A 20,376-nucleotide genomic window follows, 5' to 3' on the forward strand; every position below is an offset into this window, starting at 1 on the left:
GAATAATAATGCAATAAGGAAACACGTGATTACGTGACGTCATATTTTTTTATATAGGTTATTTCCTTTCTGACAACTTAAACGATTTATATATTGATAGTTCAGATATAAATTAGGCGCCAATTTTTAAACGTGGCCTATTAGAAATCGAGAAAAAAATTAAAGTTTGTATTTCAGAAGCAAAGTTCATTGGAATTAAAATATATAGAAATAATTGGAATTAAAATAAATAGAAAGATTTTTTTTGGAAGCAATACCCAACAGAACGTAAATGATAAATACAGTTTTAGAATCTATGAATATAAAAAGTAGCATGGGGTAATAGAAATAATAATTTTGTTTTGACGTTTAAGTAACCAAGTTACCAGTCATCAAATGAATTTAGGGACCGTTAGTTAAGTTATGTGGTTCACTAGGTTATAGGTTATACGTAATAAAACGCATTAAACCGAAAATTCGCCCTTAAAACCTACGCGCTTTACTCAAATATATACCAACATATTTGTTTGTTAATAAAGTAAATAAAACAAACCCTTTCTCAACTTTGTAACACTTAAACAGATGTCGAAAATAAACTTTATCACGACCGCAGAATGTAAGAACGAATGGTACTACGAAATTTACAAGACCGCGCAGATATCTTTAGTTTAAGTACGATCAATTTCAAGCTAGCGTTTACGTCAACCCCAAATCAAGTGTAACAGCTTTAAGTACATTGTAGCACTTGTGTAATTATGCGTAGTGTCTTAGTTTAACACTTTAAAATACACTTTCTTTGACAGTTTAAATTTGTTTGCATAAAAATCTTGCGTTCTATTCGCTATACCACGTGACTTATGACGCAACACAGTGACTTTTATATTTTACCATTTCCTTTAAAGTCTGTCTGGAATAGGGGCAATGACTTGGCAAGTTTAGTTGAACTTTTACCCATATATTTCATGCGAAACTTAAAAATAAGCAAAAAGAGTTTATTTCGTGTTTGTTATTTGATTTAAATAAAAGAGTAAACAATTTTGTTATCGTAAAAAAGAAAAGCAAATAAAAATTGTCGTAATTTTAGTAGGAAAATGCTTTTTTACTATTTAAATAGAACGCCTTATTTCGCGAATTTAAAAAAAGGAATCAAATATTCAGTAAACGCCCTTGAATATTGAGTATATTTACTTTAAACTATGACTTGAATTTTTACTTAATGCGTTAACGTAGGTTATGATAGTTAAATATAGGTTTTTCATTCTCTAAAAATTACAAAATATTACACAAAGATTACGTTTCGCTTACTAGGTAGAAGGTTAAAATTGTAAAATGCAAATATTGTTCATCGACATAACAATCACTTTATATTGACTTTCCTCAATATAAAAACTTTGCTATAATGACATTTCAAGTATATTAATATAATACAAATATTACCATTAAAATGTAACTTTTTATAGCAACAGATAATATATGCTTGCAAGCTAAAATACTTGTTCAAATAATAACAAGTCTATAAAATTTTTGTAAGGGTTAGTTTTATATGTTTTTATTACAAGTAAATTCTCATATAAAAGTTAGAAAAAAGTCGTGGTTATAATATGTAAATATAAAGGATTTTCGATATACAGTTATTTTGTTTAATTTTATTTTATGCAGTCCTTTTTTTTAATTTATACCACCTATTATTTTAGTTTATTAGATGCTATATTAATCCACATTTTTTGTGCGTTTTAAAATGTTTTTGTTTTAAATCATCATTTCCCCTTATTGCCCACGTTATTCAAAATATTAAACGCATGGAAAAAGTTATAGTGCATAAAGTTTAAAGTAATAGTTGGACCAAAAACAACGCGTCATAAAAAAGGCCAAAGCAGAAGAAATAGGTTATAACTATAATTTATTCATTGAAACGATATAAATAAACTTTCAAAATTTTTAGTTATTTTAATATTGCATTTTTTGTAACATTTAACTATTGCATGACAAGTACTATTAAAACTTAATTTTGAATAAATCGTAAATTAAACTATAATTTTAGTATTTATAAATAACTTGATTTTAAACGCAAGATAGGCCAGTCTGTAAACGAATTCCACAACCACTTACCCTCAATAAAACAAGACTAAGCCTATTTGCCAACGAAGAAGGCATTCTTACATTGAGCAAACATTACGTCTCAATATTTTGCAACAATTTAGTAGCATGGGGAGATGATATGTTTAAAACAGCTTAGTCATTTCAGATTATATAAAGGTTAGCTCAACAAGAGTGATAGATCAGTTTTAAAGGGATTTCCGTAATTATATCAGTATATTCAATTTAAAGTTCCCTACAATAGCCTTATGTTTTATTAATAAACAATTCCTAATTTTCCTAGCACTACATGGAATAAAATTTTATATAAATATATTAGATCAGTAAAATATTAAGATGAACGGTACTGTTAAAGAAAATGGAACTGAAACAAAAAATAAGGATCCGAAAATCGAAGAAGATTCTCTGGAAAGAGATAAACGACATTCAAATAGATATTGGAGAGGATTGCAAACCTTCAAACCAGTCAGATTTGATAAGTAAATACCAATTTCAAGTAGCTAGTAATACCACCTTAATAATCATTATTTTAGCAGTAAAAAGTTAATTTTATTGTAAAATTTGATACAAAAATACTTAGATAATATGAGTATTAGGCACTTTGTTTACCCATAAACTCAGCAACCTGGTTTAGGCCTTTTTTTAATCTGCAATGTGGTTAATTATTACCTAAAATATACTTGGTGTTTATAAACTTGTTTCAATATTGTATCGATATAAATATAATTTAATTATAATATTATTGAGTGACTTCTTTTAATAAAATAATTTAAAGCATTATAGCATTGTTTTTAATGGGTATTTTTACGATTTTCAATACACTTTTTACTACATACTACATTTTATATGATCTGTTAAATCTGTAGTAACTTTAGAAGGACTGTAAAATAGTAAACCAATGAAATTTTTAGACAAAAACTGCCAGCGCCGGTCGACAATGCTAATTTCTTTTCATTCATGACGTTTGCCTGGGTGACGAAATATATTTCTAAAGCCAAACACTCGCTTAAACCTGAAGACGTCCCCCCACTTTCAGTGTATGATGCTACTGTAAGATCAACAGAAAGGTGCAAATTTTTAAATTATGTTACATTTTTTAAATTATGTTACACACATACTTTAATTAATAAATATATTTTTTATATATCTTTATCCTTGATGTGGGAAGGTCGACTTCACGACCTAAGCAAAAGAGTAACATCAGTTACCCCGACCCAGTCTCGAGTTGCCTTTGGCAGTTTGGGATGTTATAAAATATAATTGCCCGATAATTATACTGCTGATCAAGTGCTGGCTTAGCAGGATGTCATGCCATTAATAGCACCCTACTCCAGGGCGCTAAATCATAAGAGTGGGATCGAACCCACGACATTATGTAGTGTAGCAAGTGTTCTGACTACTACACCACGCTTGCTATATGTAATATACTTTGCCCTTTTTTTCGAAAACATTAGGTTTACCCAAACAAAGTTAAACTTGTTTTATACATAAGGCATATCCCAGTTACTTTGCACCATTTAACCTAAGTTTTACTACTATGTAGATTAGAACGACTTTATAAGGAAGACGGTGAGAAACATGGTGGAAAACCTAAGATCGGAAGATCCGTTAATCAGTTCATTAAAACAAGAATGTTAGGTTCAATATTCTTTATGTTAATATCAATGACCGCTACATTTATTGGCCCAGTAAGTTATACTGCTAAATTAATTGCCAACATGCTTATGTAATCATGACTTACAATATCTAAATAGGCTTAACCAAAACAAATAAAGACTAACTGCATTAGTAAATTATTTTTTGTGTATTTAAATATTTAAATTGTATAAATTTTTGCAGGCTTTTTTGATAAATCGTCTTGTTAGTTTTGCTGATTTAACTAACCCCACAGTTGGATATGGAATTGGACTTACAGTTGCTTTGGGTGTATCCGAATTTACAAGATCTTTGTTTTTTTCAATGTTTTTCGGCATGAATTACAGGTATTGTGAAACAATGTATGTCTAAATATCAAATGTAAATGAGTTTTTTGGTACTACTTTTAGTCGTTGTTTAACAGAAAAAATATCCTTTCTAAACATAACCAATTTGTTTGGTATATATCTTTATCCTTGATGTGGGAAAGTCGAATGCGCGACTTAAACATAGAGTAACATCAGTTACTCCGACCCAGTCTCGAGTTGCCTGTGGTAGTTTGGGATATTGTAGATTATAATTACCCGATAATTATGCTGCTAATTAAGTGCTGGTTCAGCAGGAGTTCATACCGTTAATAGCACCTTACTTAAGGGCGCCACAGCATGACAGCAGTGGGGATTGAACCCACGACCTCGTGTGTGGTGTAGCAAGTGTTCTTACCACTACACCACGCTGCCGGTATCTACCACGCTGGTATTTTTTTCAATGTTTTTTTTTTCAATGTATTATTTAACAACTGTGTAATTATTAATATATTCTTTACATTGGATGTTAACCAATTGATCTACAGGACAGCAATCAGAGCAAGAGGGGCCGTTCTTTCAATAATTTTTAAAAAAGTTGCAAGACTGAGAAGTTTAAAAGATAAATCAGTTGGCGAGGTAATCATCTAAGTTTTTGTGAATAAATATATAAAATTGAGAATACGCAAAGACAAGAAAAAAAATAAGCAACTGAAAAAGTCAAATTGCCAAAAAATAAATATACAAATCAAGCTATGAAAAGTCTGTATATTTATTAGGTTAAAAGACTGTTATTTTATCTAAGCAAACACACTTAGAGAAAGTAAACAAAAACGTTATAATAAAGCTGTTAATATTTATTTAAATCATATTTTTCTGTTTTCCCATTAAAATTTAAATTGATTTTTAAATTATTGTTTAATTCTTTACACTAGATAGTTAACTTGATATCAAATGACAGCCAGCGAATCTTTGATATGATTGTATTTGCTGGAATCGTAGTAGGGGCTCCATACATGATTGCTCTTACAACTATTTTCTGTTGCGTGTTTTTGGGCTGGACTGCATTAATCGGAGTCCTTACATTTCTTCTGTTTATCCCAATACAGGTAAGACTAATTGATAAATTTATTTTTTAAAGTTGACAGAATATTTAAAAAAAATTTTGTACTCAGGAACTATATTAGTATTTTGACATATTTTTTTGTTTTTGTAGGCCATGATAGGTAGAAAAATGGCTGATTTTCGTCGCAAATGTGTTACAATTACAGACTCAAGAGTTAGGATGATGAACGAGATTTTAACTTGTGTAAAACTGATCAAAATGTATGCTTGGGAAAATAGCTTTGCCAAAGCTATAGGTAACTATAATTATTATTAATTAGCAACATTACCAAAGACCAAGGGATCTAAACAATATATTGGTATAGCGCTGTTGATAATAGCTGATATAGTATTTACTTTAGTTAATTAAAACCAAAAGGCTAATAAACAAACTTTGGTACCAGTGTAGCTTAGTTACTAACATTATGAATACTGTCAAAGACAATCTAAAAATAAGTCAAAGCCAAGTTATGGCTATATAAAAAAAAGCAATTATGTTAAATTAAACGTAAAAAGCAATTATAAAAAAAAAGCAATTATGTTAAATTAAACGTTATTTTATTTTTAGCTAAGATTCGAAAAAAGGAACAAAGTATCCTCCAGAAAAGTGGTTTTATTCAAAGCTATCAAATCTCAATAATTGCAGTTGTACCTGTTGTTTCTACAGTGTTAACCTTTATTGTTCATACATTATTGGGCTATCCCCTTGACGCCGCATCGGTAAACATACAACCTGACATTAACATTAGTTAATCTATTACTTCTCTTTACAAAAATGTTATGTATTCAATGCAGACAATCAACAAAAGGTTACATAAGTACCAAATAACTACCTTAAGTTTAAATGCATCATTTTTTTAGGCTTTCACAATTATAGCAGTATTTAACTCCATCAGGTTTTTGTTATCTATACTGCCTCAAGCCGTAAAGGGCATTGCAGAGGTAAGTGTATTAGAATAAATCTTATTCAGACTTATACACCTAATTTTTTAGAAGATACTGATTCAAATATAAGCTACAATTTTGTTAAGATATACATGAAAATCTTAAGCACTTTTATAAAATGCATACCTGATTTTCTAGTTTGCATGTTCTTAAAACTGATACGATGGGATTTAATTTTTCATAAATAAAATACCAGTTTGTTTATTGTTTTAGGTGTTTGTTTCATACAAACGAATTGATGATATCCTAAGCATGGAAGAAATCGAAGAATATTACGACGAACCACGTGATCAGAAGAACGCAGTAGAGTTTAGAGACCTAACTGTTGCTTGGGACATTGTAGAAAAAACTGGGGTAGGCTTTATTTTGTTTACCTATTTAAACAGAACATGCTTTTATTTTCTTTACATAATCGATATAAAATAAAAGAACCTTGTTGATTTTCCCTTATTTAAAATTAAAGTCATTCTGATAATCCTTTTTAGTGTTTTATTTCATTAAAACAAACAATGACTTACACTTTAACATTTTATTAACGTAAGTCAACTTTAATTTATAATAGTCATTCAGTCAATAAAACTTTGACCGATGAAATTTTGCGTCATTATTACAATTAGTACGTGACCCTTACTATTTTTTTACAAACAGACCAATGGAAACAAAGACAAGCAAATTGAAAAATCGTCTAAAGAAAGTAATGATGAAGAAACGGTTGATGTTCTATTTGATATTAATGTTGAAATACCCAAGAAAAGGTAACGAAATTTTATAAAATTCTATGTGCAGAAAATGCCAAATGCTTCAATTAAAAGCATATCTTATATTGCCACCCCAGTATTCGTTATATGTTATTGTTTTTATAGGTTGTTGGGCATATGTGGTTCAGTTGGCAGTGGCAAATCTTCATTTATTTCATCGTTACTTGGTGAACTTCGAATCCATAAAGGGAGTATTGGCTTGGATGGAACAATGGCTTATGTACCACAGCAAGCTTGGATCTTTCATGCAAGTGTAAGGGAAAATATCTTGTTCGGATTACCTTATGATGAAGAAAAATATAACAGAAGTAAAAAATATTGAACTTAAAAAAAATAGTTCTAAATATTTGAGTACTTTTTAAAACGCAATACTTTTTATATTTAAGTATATTTACACTTAATATTTGTATTTGAATATTAGTTATTAAGGCATGCAGTTTGGAGATGGATTTTAAAATCCTAACTGATGGTGATTCAACAGAGGTTGGGGAAAGAGGAATCAACCTTTCAGGCGGACAAAAACAGAGAATAAGCTTGGCAAGGTATTGTTGCAATTTTTATAAATTAACTTTTTAATTTTCTAAATATCTGTGATTTAAATTGCATTATTTAAAATGTTGATTGTAAATTGCGTTTACATATGGTTTTAATTAACAGGGCAGTCTACAGCAACCGAGATATAGTTCTGTTAGATGATCCTTTATCAGCTGTAGACGCTCATGTTGGCAAGCATATCTTCTTTGAGTGCATCAAGAAAGAACTAAGTGACAAAACAGTGATATTTGTGACGCACCAGCTTCAATATCTGAAAGATTGTGACGAGATAATATTGTTAAAAGAAGGAAGAATTGCTGAACAAGGAATTCATGATAAACTGATTGCAAACAATAACGATTATGCTGAACTTATTAAGTAAATAAAACATATTTAAAATACCAAATGATGTAAAAAAAAATTATAACACATTAAATATTTGATCAAAAATGGGCAGGTTCAATTTTTAATATTACAAAACCAATGCGTGTCGTTCTTGTTCAATTACTCATATTATTTATTGTGCTTTTTAGAATGTTCTATTTGGAACAAGAAAAGGAAAACGAGAAACCTGATGTAGTTGATACTGAGCTTGTGAAAAAGATTATTAGACAACGAACGTTAAGCGGGGGTTCTAATCCAGTCGACTCAAGTAAAAGTCTATTAATATAACTAAAAAAATAATCTGTTTTTAAAATAGTTCAGCAGCCCTTTTAAAAAAAATTCAATGATTTATTTTAACTAACAACATTTTTAAGTTTGCTATATTGTGTATATATATTTTAACAACCTAAGTTTCTTACAATGCAACATAGTTGAATATTACGGTTAAACTGTTAATATTTAGATGAAGTTAAACTCGAATTGGCCAACATACAGTCAGCCCTAGCTAGTGAAAAGTTTGTACGATCAACAAGTGTTATAGCATCTACAAGAGCAAGTGTTCGTTCAGTTATACATGCTGAAGGAGGAGTTCCATTTGATGACAACATTCTGGATGAAGAAGACGAAATAGAAACAGGTTTTAACATTGATCTCTTGTTGTTAAAATCAAAGTAAATAATAAATGTAATTCTACAATAAATTATATAAATTTTAGTGACTTTAATAAGGCAAGTCGAATTTCCCAATGCTAAGTTAAATAAATCCTCCTAGTTAACATTGATAAAGTAACTTTAAAGTTTTTTAATGTCTTGGTAGATGGAAAAGCGGCGGTTTTGATTAAAGGGGAAACTGCCAGTATTGGAAGTGTATCTGGCCATACTTATTACACATACTTTCAAGCAGCAGGGGGGTGAGAATATTACTTATGTAAACTTTTCACTAACATACACAGAAATAAAACAAGTTATATATGTGATCAAACTGTTATTTAAATTTTGTATAAGAGAGTAGTTAATTACCCGTGGATTTTCGCAAGTGAATTACCAAGGACATTTTTGATGCTAATTTAATTATTTTCGACAGTATATTTATGTCCATAATAACTGGTCTTCTCATTGTACTTCTTGTATTCGGAGTCAATTTAAACAATTGGTGGTTATCTGTGTGGATTAATGCTGGTGGTCAAGTTACAATAGTCTGCCCCTCGTATAACGATAGTATGGGATCAGGGGAATTACCGACAGGGACTTTCCAAACTACTCAAGGCTGTGTCGAATATATTGATCCCAATATCTCAACTGGAGATAGTTTAGGATTTTACCAGGTAATATTAAACATTTTAGGAAATATTTGTAAACCTTTTGAGCAAAGCTAATAATTTATTCTTTTAGGGTGTCTACGGTATTATTCTTGTGTGCACTATCATCCTTGGAGTATTAAAAGCAATTAAATACACTCATAGTACAATAGGAGCTGCTACAACTTTGCACAACAAAGTTTTCAAGTCGGTGTTTGGAAGCCCAATGTCGTTTTTTGACACAACACCAACTGGAAGAATACTTAATAGGTACAAATTTATACAATTTTCACTAAAGCTAATTTATGAGTTAACATAGTGGAAAACTTTTTGTTTCCTAATGTTTTTTGAACGTTTTATTTTTGTTTCAGGTTCTCCCGAGATTTGGATGACGTGGATGTTCGATTAGTTTTAATCATGGATATGTTCTTATTACAAGTAAGTTTTAAAAAGCGTAATGAAAACATAAAAACTTTTATACTTTTAAGATACTGTTTTTGAATTTAATAACAAACTTGATATTTAAATGATCAAGTATTGGCATTGAGTAAATCGTAGTATAGCTTGGGGTGGTACATAAAGTAAGACGAAAAGACACATGTCAAAAACTTTCAACTATCATACAATGTTTTGTTAAGATCTGCATGGTCATTTTCTCCATAATAAGCATGAGCTTGGTGTTCCCTTATTTTCTTATTGCTGTGGTGGTTATCGCTATTGTGTTCGGGTTTATTTACTCCTATTTTCGAGCAGCAGTTCGGGAGTTTAAACGACTTGACAACATTACAAGGTAAGCACATATATGTTTCAACTGCCCTTAGTACACATTTAACAAGGCATATTGCGTTTTAATAAACTTGCCGAGGAAAAGTTTATATTTTAGATCTTTTCTAATCAGGCTTTTATACTGTACTGCTATAAGTAAGCAAAAATATTGTTTAAAATACCTTGAAATTTCTGTTTTATTGTAGATCACCCTGGTTTTCACACGTGACTTCAACAGTTCAGGGTTTAAGTACAATCCACTCCTACAATAAAACCGATGACGTCATTAACACGTAAGAACAACCAAGACAAAAGTTAAAGGACAATTGTTAGAAACTGTGATTTCAAATTTTTGTTTTTCTTCCTAGATTTAACGAACTTCTAGATGCGAACAGCTCACCCACTTATCTTTATTATTGTGTTACGCGTTGGTTGTCTGTGCGATTAGACTTACTAACAATATCAACGACTCTCCTGGTGGCTCTTTTTGTTGTATTCTCGGCAGTTTATCCTTCAGTGTTCGGCGAGGTTTCGTCATCTTTTGCTGGGTTGGCTTTAACCTACGCTATACAGGTATGTTTAGGGGGTGGTAATATAATACAAAAAAAAGCATCTGAGTACTACTGTTCTATAACTAAAGTTGTAGCAAAATGTAAGGTTCAAAGTTTTTAAATAATACTGAAAAAAAACGACTTATTATTAATTTTATCTCCTCAAACTTTTTTTTATGTTCAAATACTCAATTTTATGTTTCTTGTTTTTAGTTGACTGGTTTATTCCAAGTATGTGTGAGATTTAGTGTAGAAACAGCATCCTATTTCACTTCTGTTGAAAGAATTGTTGAATACATCGACACTTGCCCGTCAGAAGCTAATCCTGAAAAGGCTGTTGCTAAGCCCGAACCTTCATGGCCAGAAAAAGGAGAAATAAGGTATAAAATACCACAAATAAGTTAAATTTTTAATGAACCAAGAGTTTAGATATATGTTTTTTCAAAACCAAAAATGACTTGGTTTTATGTACTACAATAATAATTTTAAATTGACATGTTAAGGGCGTTTAAAAGTGTAGATTATACATTGCAATGTATATTATTTGAGATGTTATTAAAATGCAAGATTACTGTACTTTAAGATTTTCTGAAGCTGGAATGAGGTACCGACCTAACTTGCCTTTGGTGTTAAAGAACCTCAAATTTGTGATTAAACCGAAAGAAAAAGTTGGAATTGTAGGAAGAACGGGATCAGGTAACTAAAACCCTCTGAAATTGCATAATAATAAGGTTTTAATGTAAATAAAAAACTGATTGTAAGCACTTCGTTTAGATTAAGTTCTAGATTGTAACGACTTCTTTTTCAGGAAAATCTTCGCTTGGAACCGCTTTGTTCCGCTTGGTCGAGTTAGATCAAGGTAAAACCATAATTGATGACGTAGACATTAGTGACGTCAGCTTGAAACAACTTCGTGAAAAACTGTCAATCATTCCACAAGAACCAGTTTTATTTGTTGGCAATATTCGTTACAATCTTGATCCGTTCGGACAATATTCGGACACCGAACTCTGGATGGCGTTAGAGAGAACTCACATGAAAGCAGCTGTAAATATAACCTAATACTTTAAAAAACTTTTTTGGTGTTTTTTTTATGCTGCAAGACTGTACAACCTAAACCTAATGCAACTTATCGAAAAGGGTTTTTTTAAAGATTTTTTTTTATTGACATTATTACCCAGTATTATCTTGTTATTAATCAACCAAATGATGATTATATAAAAGTTCATATTTTAGCTAGTAATTTGTGTGGTAAAAGAAAGTTAAATCTACATGAAATTATAACTTATACGAACAACTATTTGTTGTTGTAATAGATCAGTGAACTTCCGGACAAGTTAGAATCTGAAGTCGTCGAAAACGGCGAAAACTTCAGCGTCGGTGAAAGACAGCTTCTCTGCATGGCACGCGCCATCTTGCGGCATTCTAAAATTATCATGCTCGACGAGGCAACGGCCGCGATCGACAGTGAGACAGACAGTTTGGTGCAGGATACAATCAGGGAAGCGTTCTCGGACTGCACGATGCTGACCATCGCACATCGACTTAACACTGTGCTTACATGTGACAAGATACTCGTTATGGACGATGGAAAGGTGAGATTATTAGTGATCTAAGTTCAAAAGTATAGCTTTAGACTATGACTAAAAAACCATAAAAATGTAGACGTTAGAAATTGTAATTTTTTTTTATTCTTAAGTTTTTTTAAAGCTGAATTGACCGATGAAATAAAATATGTGTAATTTTTCTAGCTATTTTTGCATTTAAAATAACAGTTTGACCTCAAGACTAAGAGTAAGGATAGTACAATAGGTAAGACTTTCCCAAACCTGTTTCATTTACATAGGTTGCTGAGTACGACGACCCAGCTGTTTTGCTTTCAAACCCTGACTCACACTTTTCTAAAATGATCAACGCTGCAGCAAGCAACGAGGACAAACAACAAGACATACAACAACAAATAAACGTAGTCAACAACAATCAAATAGCCTCAACTTTCGACAATTTAGCGTTTGAAAACGAAGAAGAATCAAGCAATGATGAATATGAGCAAACTGAGTTATAGTCAAACAAAGCATCAAATGTTATTTCTATATTAAAACTCTGTAAAGCAAGCTTGTTTAAAGTTTTATTAAATTGCTTTGCCTAGGAGTTTTGTAACAGAACTAGGTGCCTTAGAATACAAAACAGTGCTGATATGTTTATTAGTTAATTTATTATTTCTAATTAATGTGCTTTGATTGATTAAAATGTGCTAATAGTTATGTTAAAAGTTCCATCGTAATTTTACTGTTTTTTATCTCAGTGTTATATTAATGTGCTTAATTATTACAAGTGTTAATATGACAATTATTCTTTTTACCAATTCTGCTTTTTTACTACATTTTTTGTATTGTTGTTTTAGTATAAACTAAATCCCATTATTTTAAGTTTAGTTCAAGTTTATTTCGTGTAAATCTAATACACATCGTCTGCCATAAAGGCTTGATAAATAAATACAAAAAAATAAATATTTTATAAGCAAGCTGCTTATTCGTTGTTAAAAAATAAATTTTAATATTTGAAATTAATATTTGTTCCTTTTAACTTTTCATCAAATATGTCGTCGATAATTTTGGATTGTTTTTCAGTTAGGTAATTTCTCCAGCCACCAGTGTCGCCTTTGAAATAAACGAATAAAAATAAAACGCTTATGTTGCAAAACCACATATGAAATACAAACTTGAAATTGCAGATTGCTTAACAGCAACACTAATGGGCCTAAATAAGTGTTTAATATTGCATTTGACTTTTACCATGCTAACTTTAACCAATCTGAGTTTTTAATTTTCTGAATGTCCTATATTTAAAAAACAATTCTGTGTTGATGCTAACTAAAGTCTGCTAAATTTTTTTAAAACCACATATTTATCAAACCAAAATTTACGCCTCTATATTAAAAAGTAAACTACATTAAAACTGCAATAAAAATTAACCTTTTCTAAGAATGATCGAGTGCATCTCAGCCAGTTGCCCTGATGAGGGGTCGTTTGCATTTTTCATGTTTTCAATTTCACACAAACTTGAAATATGATCAAGTTCTTTACAAGTAAGCGGGGTCTCCAGAAAGTTTGCCAAGTTTTTAATTTGTAGTGACAGATTCTGAATTTAAAATTGGATAATTCACAATTCTTTTTAAAACATATGTATCAGTAGGTAACATTAAGATAACTTGGTCATTAACTAAACAAATAGTTGTTTAACCTCTTTCATATCCTCGTAAAAGAGAAAATAAACATTGTTGTTTTCCCTGTATTTGTTCCATGATAAAATATGTTCCGGATACCATTCTTCTGGCTTACTGTGTAATGAGAATTTACCTAAACCACGTTTAATCATTGAATCAATATTAAAATTTTGTTATGACATAATTTTAAATGAAGGTTCAAGCTTGTAATAATGTTAAATAAAACAGACTTCATTTAATGTTAAATGTTGAAAAAATAGTTTTGTTATTTTTAACTTCGACTATTTATAAATTTATTTTCTTTGGAAATGTTTATATATTTTAAACTTTTTTACGGGGTCAAAAAACACAATGTTTTCTTTCTAAACACACGATGTATTTCAAGTAAAACAAACCTGAAACAAAGTTATCAAAGAAGTGATCCCATCCACTAAATATCATGGATCTTAACGGCTCGTTTTGAGCTTTGGGTAATTGTCTGTAGAAGTGATACCAAGACACAATCTGGTCTTTTGGGTTTCGCAAAACATATATCACCTAATATATAATATACATAAGTTAACTTTTATAAAAATATTAATTGAACCCATAAAAACCAAGTTTAAATTTTTTCCTAGTAACATATTTAATTTAACTTGTAACTGAATCTTATGTTTTCTTAAAAAGTTTAAAAATTAGGTTAAAATGTGAACAATATTTACTTTTGTTTTAGACTTGCAAATTTGTTCTATGTTAAGTAACTCAGCTGGAAGATGGGTAAAAAATAATCTTCTTTTTAAACCAAACCGTTCAATTAACTTAAACTTGGAAGCTACAAAACAACAACAAAACATTTAAAAATAAATGTTTCTTCTACGCATTCAGAAATCGATGTATAATACACCAATTTATTAAAAAATGAAGAAATCTTTATGTTAAGATAGCAGCGTTGTACCAGTATCAAATACATGCATTAATGTATACCAATTGTTTAGTATTTGACCAAAGTTTTAACTTACGGGATCCAGCCTCAAGGAAACTCAAGGAAAGTGGCAGATTTTTAGTGACATCAAAAAGAGAAGAATTTCGATACAACAGACGTCGAGTAATTTCTACTGTCCAGTTCGTACCTATATAACAACACATTTATGACATAACGCCACACAATCTTTGTACCCACAAGAGTGGATTTACGTAAAGGCAAATTACAAACCATTGATATTTACATTGGTTTTAAGTTTTTTGAGCATCCATGAAAGTATAAAGGTATACAATACATTAGTGCAACGGGACAAGTTAATTTTATAACTTAAAACATAACTAGTAAAAATGTTACTCAAATGTTTTAACTAAATTATGGCATGGTCCCGAAACCAAAACTTTGCTTTAATTGGTATAACAAAGCATTTATGCGCAGATTGTTAGACGCTAAATTTTACACGATATTTCTGTTTAAATGTTGGCATATTTTTAAATTTATAGTTTACCTGTTTTCGGAAAAGAAGCCACAATAACATCGCTACTTTTTGTCTGCCAGTTTTGAAGCAAATACTTGATGCAATCAGGCGAAAAATTTGGGATGATTTTGTAGCCATTTAAGATCTGAAATAACTTAACATTTCTGGCAAGAGGATCAAAAGAATCTAACGCTTCTTTCGTTGCTTTCTCGATATTAACTTCATCTTTTGTCATAACTTTCATCTAATATTTAGATTTCAAACTTTTTAATTAAAAAAAAAACTTCTTTGTAGGACAATGTATTAACAACTACTATGTAGTATAATATATCCAAGTAACCTTAACTATTTATCTTAAAGGTAATGATGACTTTTTTATATTGAGTCACATTTGATATAAAAATAGAATTGATTGCCCAACAAAAGTTCTTGCTTTTTTGTTTTACGGCGAAAGGTGAACGAACCATTAAGTGGAATATGTTAATAAATAATTACAAACAGAAGAGACGACTTGAGAGCTAAATAAATAGAAAAGAAGATTAAATATAATATTAAACAAATGCTAGCAGTTGCTGTTACGTAGATAGGTGACATTTTATAAGTATAAGTGATATAAAAATACTTAAAGAGAATTTCGTATACCGGAAAATAATATTGCAAAGCATACATTACACGATCTTTAAACTAATAAACTACAAATCGATCTGTTTAAAATGACCCCCTGTCAGCTTATTATATAAGAAATAAACATAAATTTTAATTGCCCAATGTATATAACCAAGTAACACAAAAAAAAAAAAAAAAATGTGTTTTTGTACTGGCCTACAGATAATTACATATACAAATAAGTAAATAAAGTAACTCTTTATAAATTAAATATCAAAAAATGTGTAGGCTATCGAATAACAAATAGGCTACATGATAACAGCGCAAATTTTAATTTAAATTAAAATTTTAAAACCACGCAGTAAGGTAATATTAAATAGTTTAAATGCAATCTAAATCAAATTTTGATATATAATTAATCACCAGTTTCCTTAACAGGGAAATGATAACGACCAGAGGTTGTTGCAATGGGAATAGATAAAAGGTGACTTTCATTCGAACAATATTTACTTTATTTTACTCGTGTTAAATACAAATAAATAAACCATGAGTTTAGAAACAGATATTGAAAAAGGTAAGAATTAATTTTTAAAATATTTGTTTAAAACATATGGTAATCACTAAAAGTCTGTGTTAAAGTTTAACTAAATAAGAATAAATATGTTTGTTTATTTTAGTTCCACTGCTGCTAAAGCAAAGATCAAGCGTCATTAGCTCAGGTAAGACTAAAGCAATGCAAATATAAACCAAAAATAAATATTAAAACAAACTAATAAACCTTGAACAACATAATACTTATTATGCTGCTAAATGTAGTAAAAGAAATGCTTGTAATAAAAACTAAATGCTTAATTTAAGCAACTATATCACCCCGATTAAAATTAGTTTTACGCATTCCTAAAGCATTGTTAACACAATTAATTGTAAATTGTAACCTTATAAAACGACCACTTACGCTACTTAGTAGGGAAAAAATCCTGAAACAAAATTTTTGTGTTTGATTAAAGTATTTATAACAATCTAATAATTCCTCATAACTTGTAACCTAATAAAACAACAAGTATTTTGTCACAACAGGCGAATCACATATTGGAAGTGAAATATCAGGCACAACTTTTACCAGCCATCAATCCAAATCCGATCAAGACAAACCAAAAAAAATCCCAACAAAGAAAAAGCAGCCGCCTTTCCTTCAACGAAAAATTAAAGTAAAAAATGCAGTTATTTAAATATTTTCCGAATTTATTTAGCACTAAATACCCCATAAAAAATCTCACATAAAAAACCACACAAACATGTATTTAATTGGCACCAAATACCGTATAAAAAACCACACAAATATGTAAGATTTTTATACTTATAAAGTTTATAACATTCCTAAATTTAGGTTGTAAATCCATATGATATAAATGAAGAATTGCTTCTTAAAAACTTGCTTAAAAGTTTCGAAGATAAAGCAAAAGAATGGAATGAAAGGAAAACTCATTATACACTTTCTCATAGTTTTGTTACCGTGTTCATAATAGGACTTCAGCTATGCCAGGTAACTATTAAAATCTTCATTATAAATGTATAGTATACAGATTAGAATTTAAAATATATATGTATCTAACACATAATGTTGGTATAGGTATGTATTTATTTGGTTATAAGTTGCATCAACAATGTAGTTGAAAATAAATCTGGGTTTGGTACCCATGCCATATAACATACCTACAACCTTTATATAAACATTATAACTTATGGCATGTTTTAAATTATTAATTGGTTTTGTTATTTTTTTCCGTCGCATTATTGTAATATTTATTGTTATCTTTTTATTTACTTTTTTGTAATTGGCAAAAAATCTAAATATTAAAAAAAATGTAACTTATTATGTTGGAAAAAAATTATTTTAAATGTTAACAATTTTGCCTTTATTATGTAAAACAGATCGTTATCTTTCAAATACCAAGCGAATACATCTCACTTGAAATCAAGGGAATTATAGCAACTATTTTACCAGCAGTTACTGCGTCAATTCTAGCCATTCAAATGAAATTACGATGGGAAATTAAGGGCGAAGTTTGTAAAAGAGGTAAACAAAAAATTTAAAAAAATTAGAGAAATAGTGCGGTCGCGGGGTTTATTTTTTAAATATGTTAAAAATTTTCCAATTTGCACGAAGATACGATTTTTTTTTAAATAATTTCTTTTTCCAGATATAGGGGTTTGCAGTTAAAAAATTTTAAATAGGGAAATTTCCATGCTCGCAAGTCACGTGACGCACGACGTCATCGTTTTCTACCCGATATTTAGACCAAATTATTAAAACACACCTTAGACAAAATACCTTTCTTCTTTAAAAGTAAATCCTACCTACATAAGTTTGTAAAAAGTTGTATTTTTTTCTTTTATAGGGGCCGAGATATACGACCGATTGGTACAACATGTAAAATACAGATTAGCAATGTTAGAATGTGGGGGGAAATTTGAAGATACGATCGATATTTGGAATGCTGGGTTAATTAGCGAAGCTTGTGATATTCCAGCTTTGTCGAGTTCACACTAAAACAGACTACAAACACTTAACTTAAATACAATCTAAATATCAGGCCATTATTTAGCCATTAAGCGCTTCGATGAAGCGCATCTTCCAACCCGCCTTAAAGCGGTTAATGGATCCACCTTCGTTTTGCTTCGAAGTGGTTTATGGCTAACTATTTGGGTGTAACTATACACCATTAAAGTACACAGCATATTATAGTTTATATTAGATATTTTATTGTTATAAACTTGTAGAATTTTTCTAAATAAATTTGCATGAACTATATGTACATTTAATTATTGCTTACATACTTTGATTTAACGCAATAAAAACATTAACAAAAAACAGTATATGAAATTAGTATACGTATTTTATCCGTAGCCTTATATTTTCTGAAAGTAATATTGCATAATTATGGAAATCACAATTACGATAACCAATCTGGGTAAAAAGGTTGGGAAAAAAGAGATTGGGTGAATTTGTTATAAAGTAGTTGGAATAGTTAGTTCAACCTGTAGAAATAGCTGTAGAAATACCCCCGATTGTTGACATAATTATGGCAGAGTTGATGGCTTTATCGGTTTCCAAGCCATCAGTCGATTCCTCCAATCAACGTACGATAAAGATACCATAATTTGATATATCAGTAACCCAGTGTTGTATATACTATCACCTATAACGAGTGAACCTTGCTGAACATTTACAACCAAAAGTATGAACACAATAACATTACCAGCAACACAAACCGAAGTTGAAACTAAAAGTCGTTTTATCATTGTTTTGATTGCAATTGTTGTCGATTCCCGCCCGTTTTCCATTTTAGCTAACAAGGGATAGACCATAACAGATGGAAGAGTGATTGAGATAGTAAAAGCAAGTACCACGATTATAATAAACCATATTAAGACTGCAATGCTGCCTTGAGCATAAGAATGTACACAACCGAGTTCAATAGTTGGCGATAATTTATCTGTCACGCTGAACGTGATTGCGTGAAACAAACCGTTAATAACGATCAAGAAAATTACAACGATTAAAATAACTTTCAGCGTACACGTTAATAAAATCTTCATGACTTCGTGATAGTAAAACATTTTGATCCGAAGCCAAAGCACAATGAAAACTGACATTATAGACAAAGCATGAGGCCATACGATAAACGAATTAATAACGTCACATGCATTTAATTCTAAATCATATCCCAACCATAGAGCCAAGTATGTTGTAAACGTTGATACGATCACTAAAAATGACGATATTAGATTGAACGCAATGATCCATCTTGCAAATGCTTTTTGTGTACCCGTTTCTGAACCTGGCGTATTTTTTATCTTTTTTCGTGTCCTATAATAATATACTGATAGATTGATTAGAACGTATAAAGACAGAAAGCATAATACAATACAAAATACTTGTGCAAAAATCCACGAAGGACTGTACTGCCTCATCTTAACTAGTTTTTAAAATTTAAATATACCTAAAATAAAAAAAATAACTAAAATTAAATAATTGAAATAAATATAATTTAGCATAACATATATTAAACATATTGTACTGCCTATATTGCATATTATTCGTTTACTTTTTGTTTTAATTTATAAAACAAAAATATTTAGCAGTAAATTTTTAAGCTTTTCTAAACTGAACACTTTAAAATATTTCCTAAATATTTAATCATTTATGCAAATAGAAAATATTAAAAAATCCATATGTCTTATTAGAAAAAAATAATTAAATCAAAAACTTTTTAATTTTTAAGCTTATTATAAACGTTTTTAAAAGGCTCATAACTGAAATTAAATCTGAAACTCGTTTTCTAATGCATAATTTATATCTTGCTTGTCATGATGTTGGCAAATAGCGATGTTCAAACTAACTGTCATTAAAACTGAATACATATTTTACTGCTCTAATGCTATATTACAATACACCAAACTCTTCTATATTATTACTCACATAATCTTGGCACACATTTCAAGCTTTCGACCCAAAATTAGGTTTTATTTTAGATGTATATTTCCGCAGGCAAATCTTAACCCAATTATCTAACCACTAATGCGACCTAACAATATCTTAAATGTCACATTAGAGAGATCAATATTTCGGTATATATCAGATTTAAAAATGTATATCATGATAAACCATTAAACAAAATACATAGAAGCCTATACTTAAAATAAGAAATATTTTTTACGTTGTTAAGGACTGAATGATTTTATTAAAAAAT

General features: G+C 29.9%; 3 protein-coding genes across 3 annotated transcripts; 2 read left to right on the top strand and 1 right to left on the bottom strand.

The window, feature by feature from the left end:
* The first annotated feature begins 2,364 nt into the window (after positions 1-2,364).
* On the top strand, positions 2,365-12,823 carry LOC145752953 (ATP-binding cassette sub-family C member 12-like). The gene is made up of 28 exons (XM_082569333.1): positions 2,365-2,555; positions 2,988-3,143; positions 3,620-3,764; positions 3,916-4,058; positions 4,565-4,655; positions 4,952-5,125; positions 5,233-5,377; positions 5,689-5,840; positions 5,982-6,062; positions 6,279-6,419; positions 6,714-6,820; positions 6,929-7,131; positions 7,245-7,365; positions 7,481-7,735; positions 7,891-8,009; positions 8,205-8,378; positions 8,558-8,651; positions 8,825-9,065; positions 9,133-9,308; positions 9,410-9,476; positions 9,677-9,828; positions 10,010-10,096; positions 10,172-10,376; positions 10,568-10,734; positions 10,938-11,050; positions 11,163-11,401; positions 11,671-11,949; positions 12,201-12,823. Exons 1-28 carry the CDS (start codon positions 2,413-2,415, stop codon positions 12,417-12,419), a joined length of 4,389 nt encoding a protein of 1,462 aa, XP_082425459.1. The 5' UTR covers positions 2,365-2,412; the 3' UTR covers positions 12,420-12,823.
* Positions 12,824-12,907: 84 nt separating this feature from the next.
* Positions 12,908-15,251, bottom strand: LOC145752514 (sulfotransferase 6B1-like). Its single transcript, XM_082568812.1, has 7 exons — positions 15,047-15,251; positions 14,575-14,689; positions 14,282-14,351; positions 13,976-14,117; positions 13,598-13,713; positions 13,330-13,495; positions 12,908-13,014 (listed from the first exon to the last, which is right to left on the bottom strand). Exons 1-7 carry the CDS (start codon positions 15,249-15,251, stop codon positions 12,908-12,910), a joined length of 921 nt encoding a protein of 306 aa, XP_082424938.1.
* Positions 15,252-16,168: 917 nt separating this feature from the next.
* LOC145752519 (uncharacterized) lies at positions 16,169-18,173 on the top strand. The gene is made up of 6 exons (XM_082568819.1): positions 16,169-16,196; positions 16,300-16,341; positions 16,700-16,830; positions 17,010-17,165; positions 17,555-17,699; positions 18,022-18,173. Exons 1-6 carry the CDS (start codon positions 16,169-16,171, stop codon positions 18,171-18,173), a joined length of 654 nt encoding a protein of 217 aa, XP_082424945.1.
* Positions 18,174-20,376: the final 2,203 nt, after the last annotated feature.

Source organism: Corella eumyota, chromosome 5 (genome assembly GCF_963082875.1).
Source record: "Corella eumyota chromosome 5, kaCorEumy4.1, whole genome shotgun sequence".
Taxonomy (NCBI): domain Eukaryota; kingdom Metazoa; phylum Chordata; class Ascidiacea; order Phlebobranchia; family Corellidae; genus Corella; species Corella eumyota.

Excerpts from the sequence above, each read along its gene's own strand:
- LOC145752953 (XM_082569333.1), top strand. The coding sequence starts at position 2,413 with ATGAACGGTACTGTTAAAGAAAATGGAACTGAAACAAAAAATAAGGAT. Across the intron at positions 6,821-6,928 it reads GTTGAAATACCCAAGAAAAG|GTTGTTGGGCATATGTGGTT; the intron begins GTAACGAAATTT and ends TTGTTTTTATAG. Across the intron at positions 9,309-9,409 it reads ACTGGAAGAATACTTAATAG|GTTCTCCCGAGATTTGGATG; the intron begins GTACAAATTTAT and ends TTTTTGTTTCAG.
- LOC145752514 (XM_082568812.1), bottom strand. The coding sequence starts at position 15,251 with ATGACAAAAGATGAAGTTAATATCGAGAAAGCAACGAAAGAAGCGTTA. Across the intron at positions 14,690-15,046 it reads GGCTTCTTTTCCGAAAACAG|GTACGAACTGGACAGTAGAA; the intron begins GTAAACTATAAA and ends GTTGTTATATAG. Across the intron at positions 13,714-13,975 it reads CTTTGATAACTTTGTTTCAG|GTAAATTCTCATTACACAGT; the intron begins GTTTGTTTTACT and ends AACGTGGTTTAG.
- LOC145752519 (XM_082568819.1), top strand. The coding sequence starts at position 16,169 with ATGAGTTTAGAAACAGATATTGAAAAAG. Across the intron at positions 16,197-16,299 it reads AGAAACAGATATTGAAAAAG|TTCCACTGCTGCTAAAGCAA; the intron begins GTAAGAATTAAT and ends TGTTTATTTTAG. Across the intron at positions 16,831-17,009 it reads TCCTTCAACGAAAAATTAAA|GTTGTAAATCCATATGATAT; the intron begins GTAAAAAATGCA and ends TCCTAAATTTAG.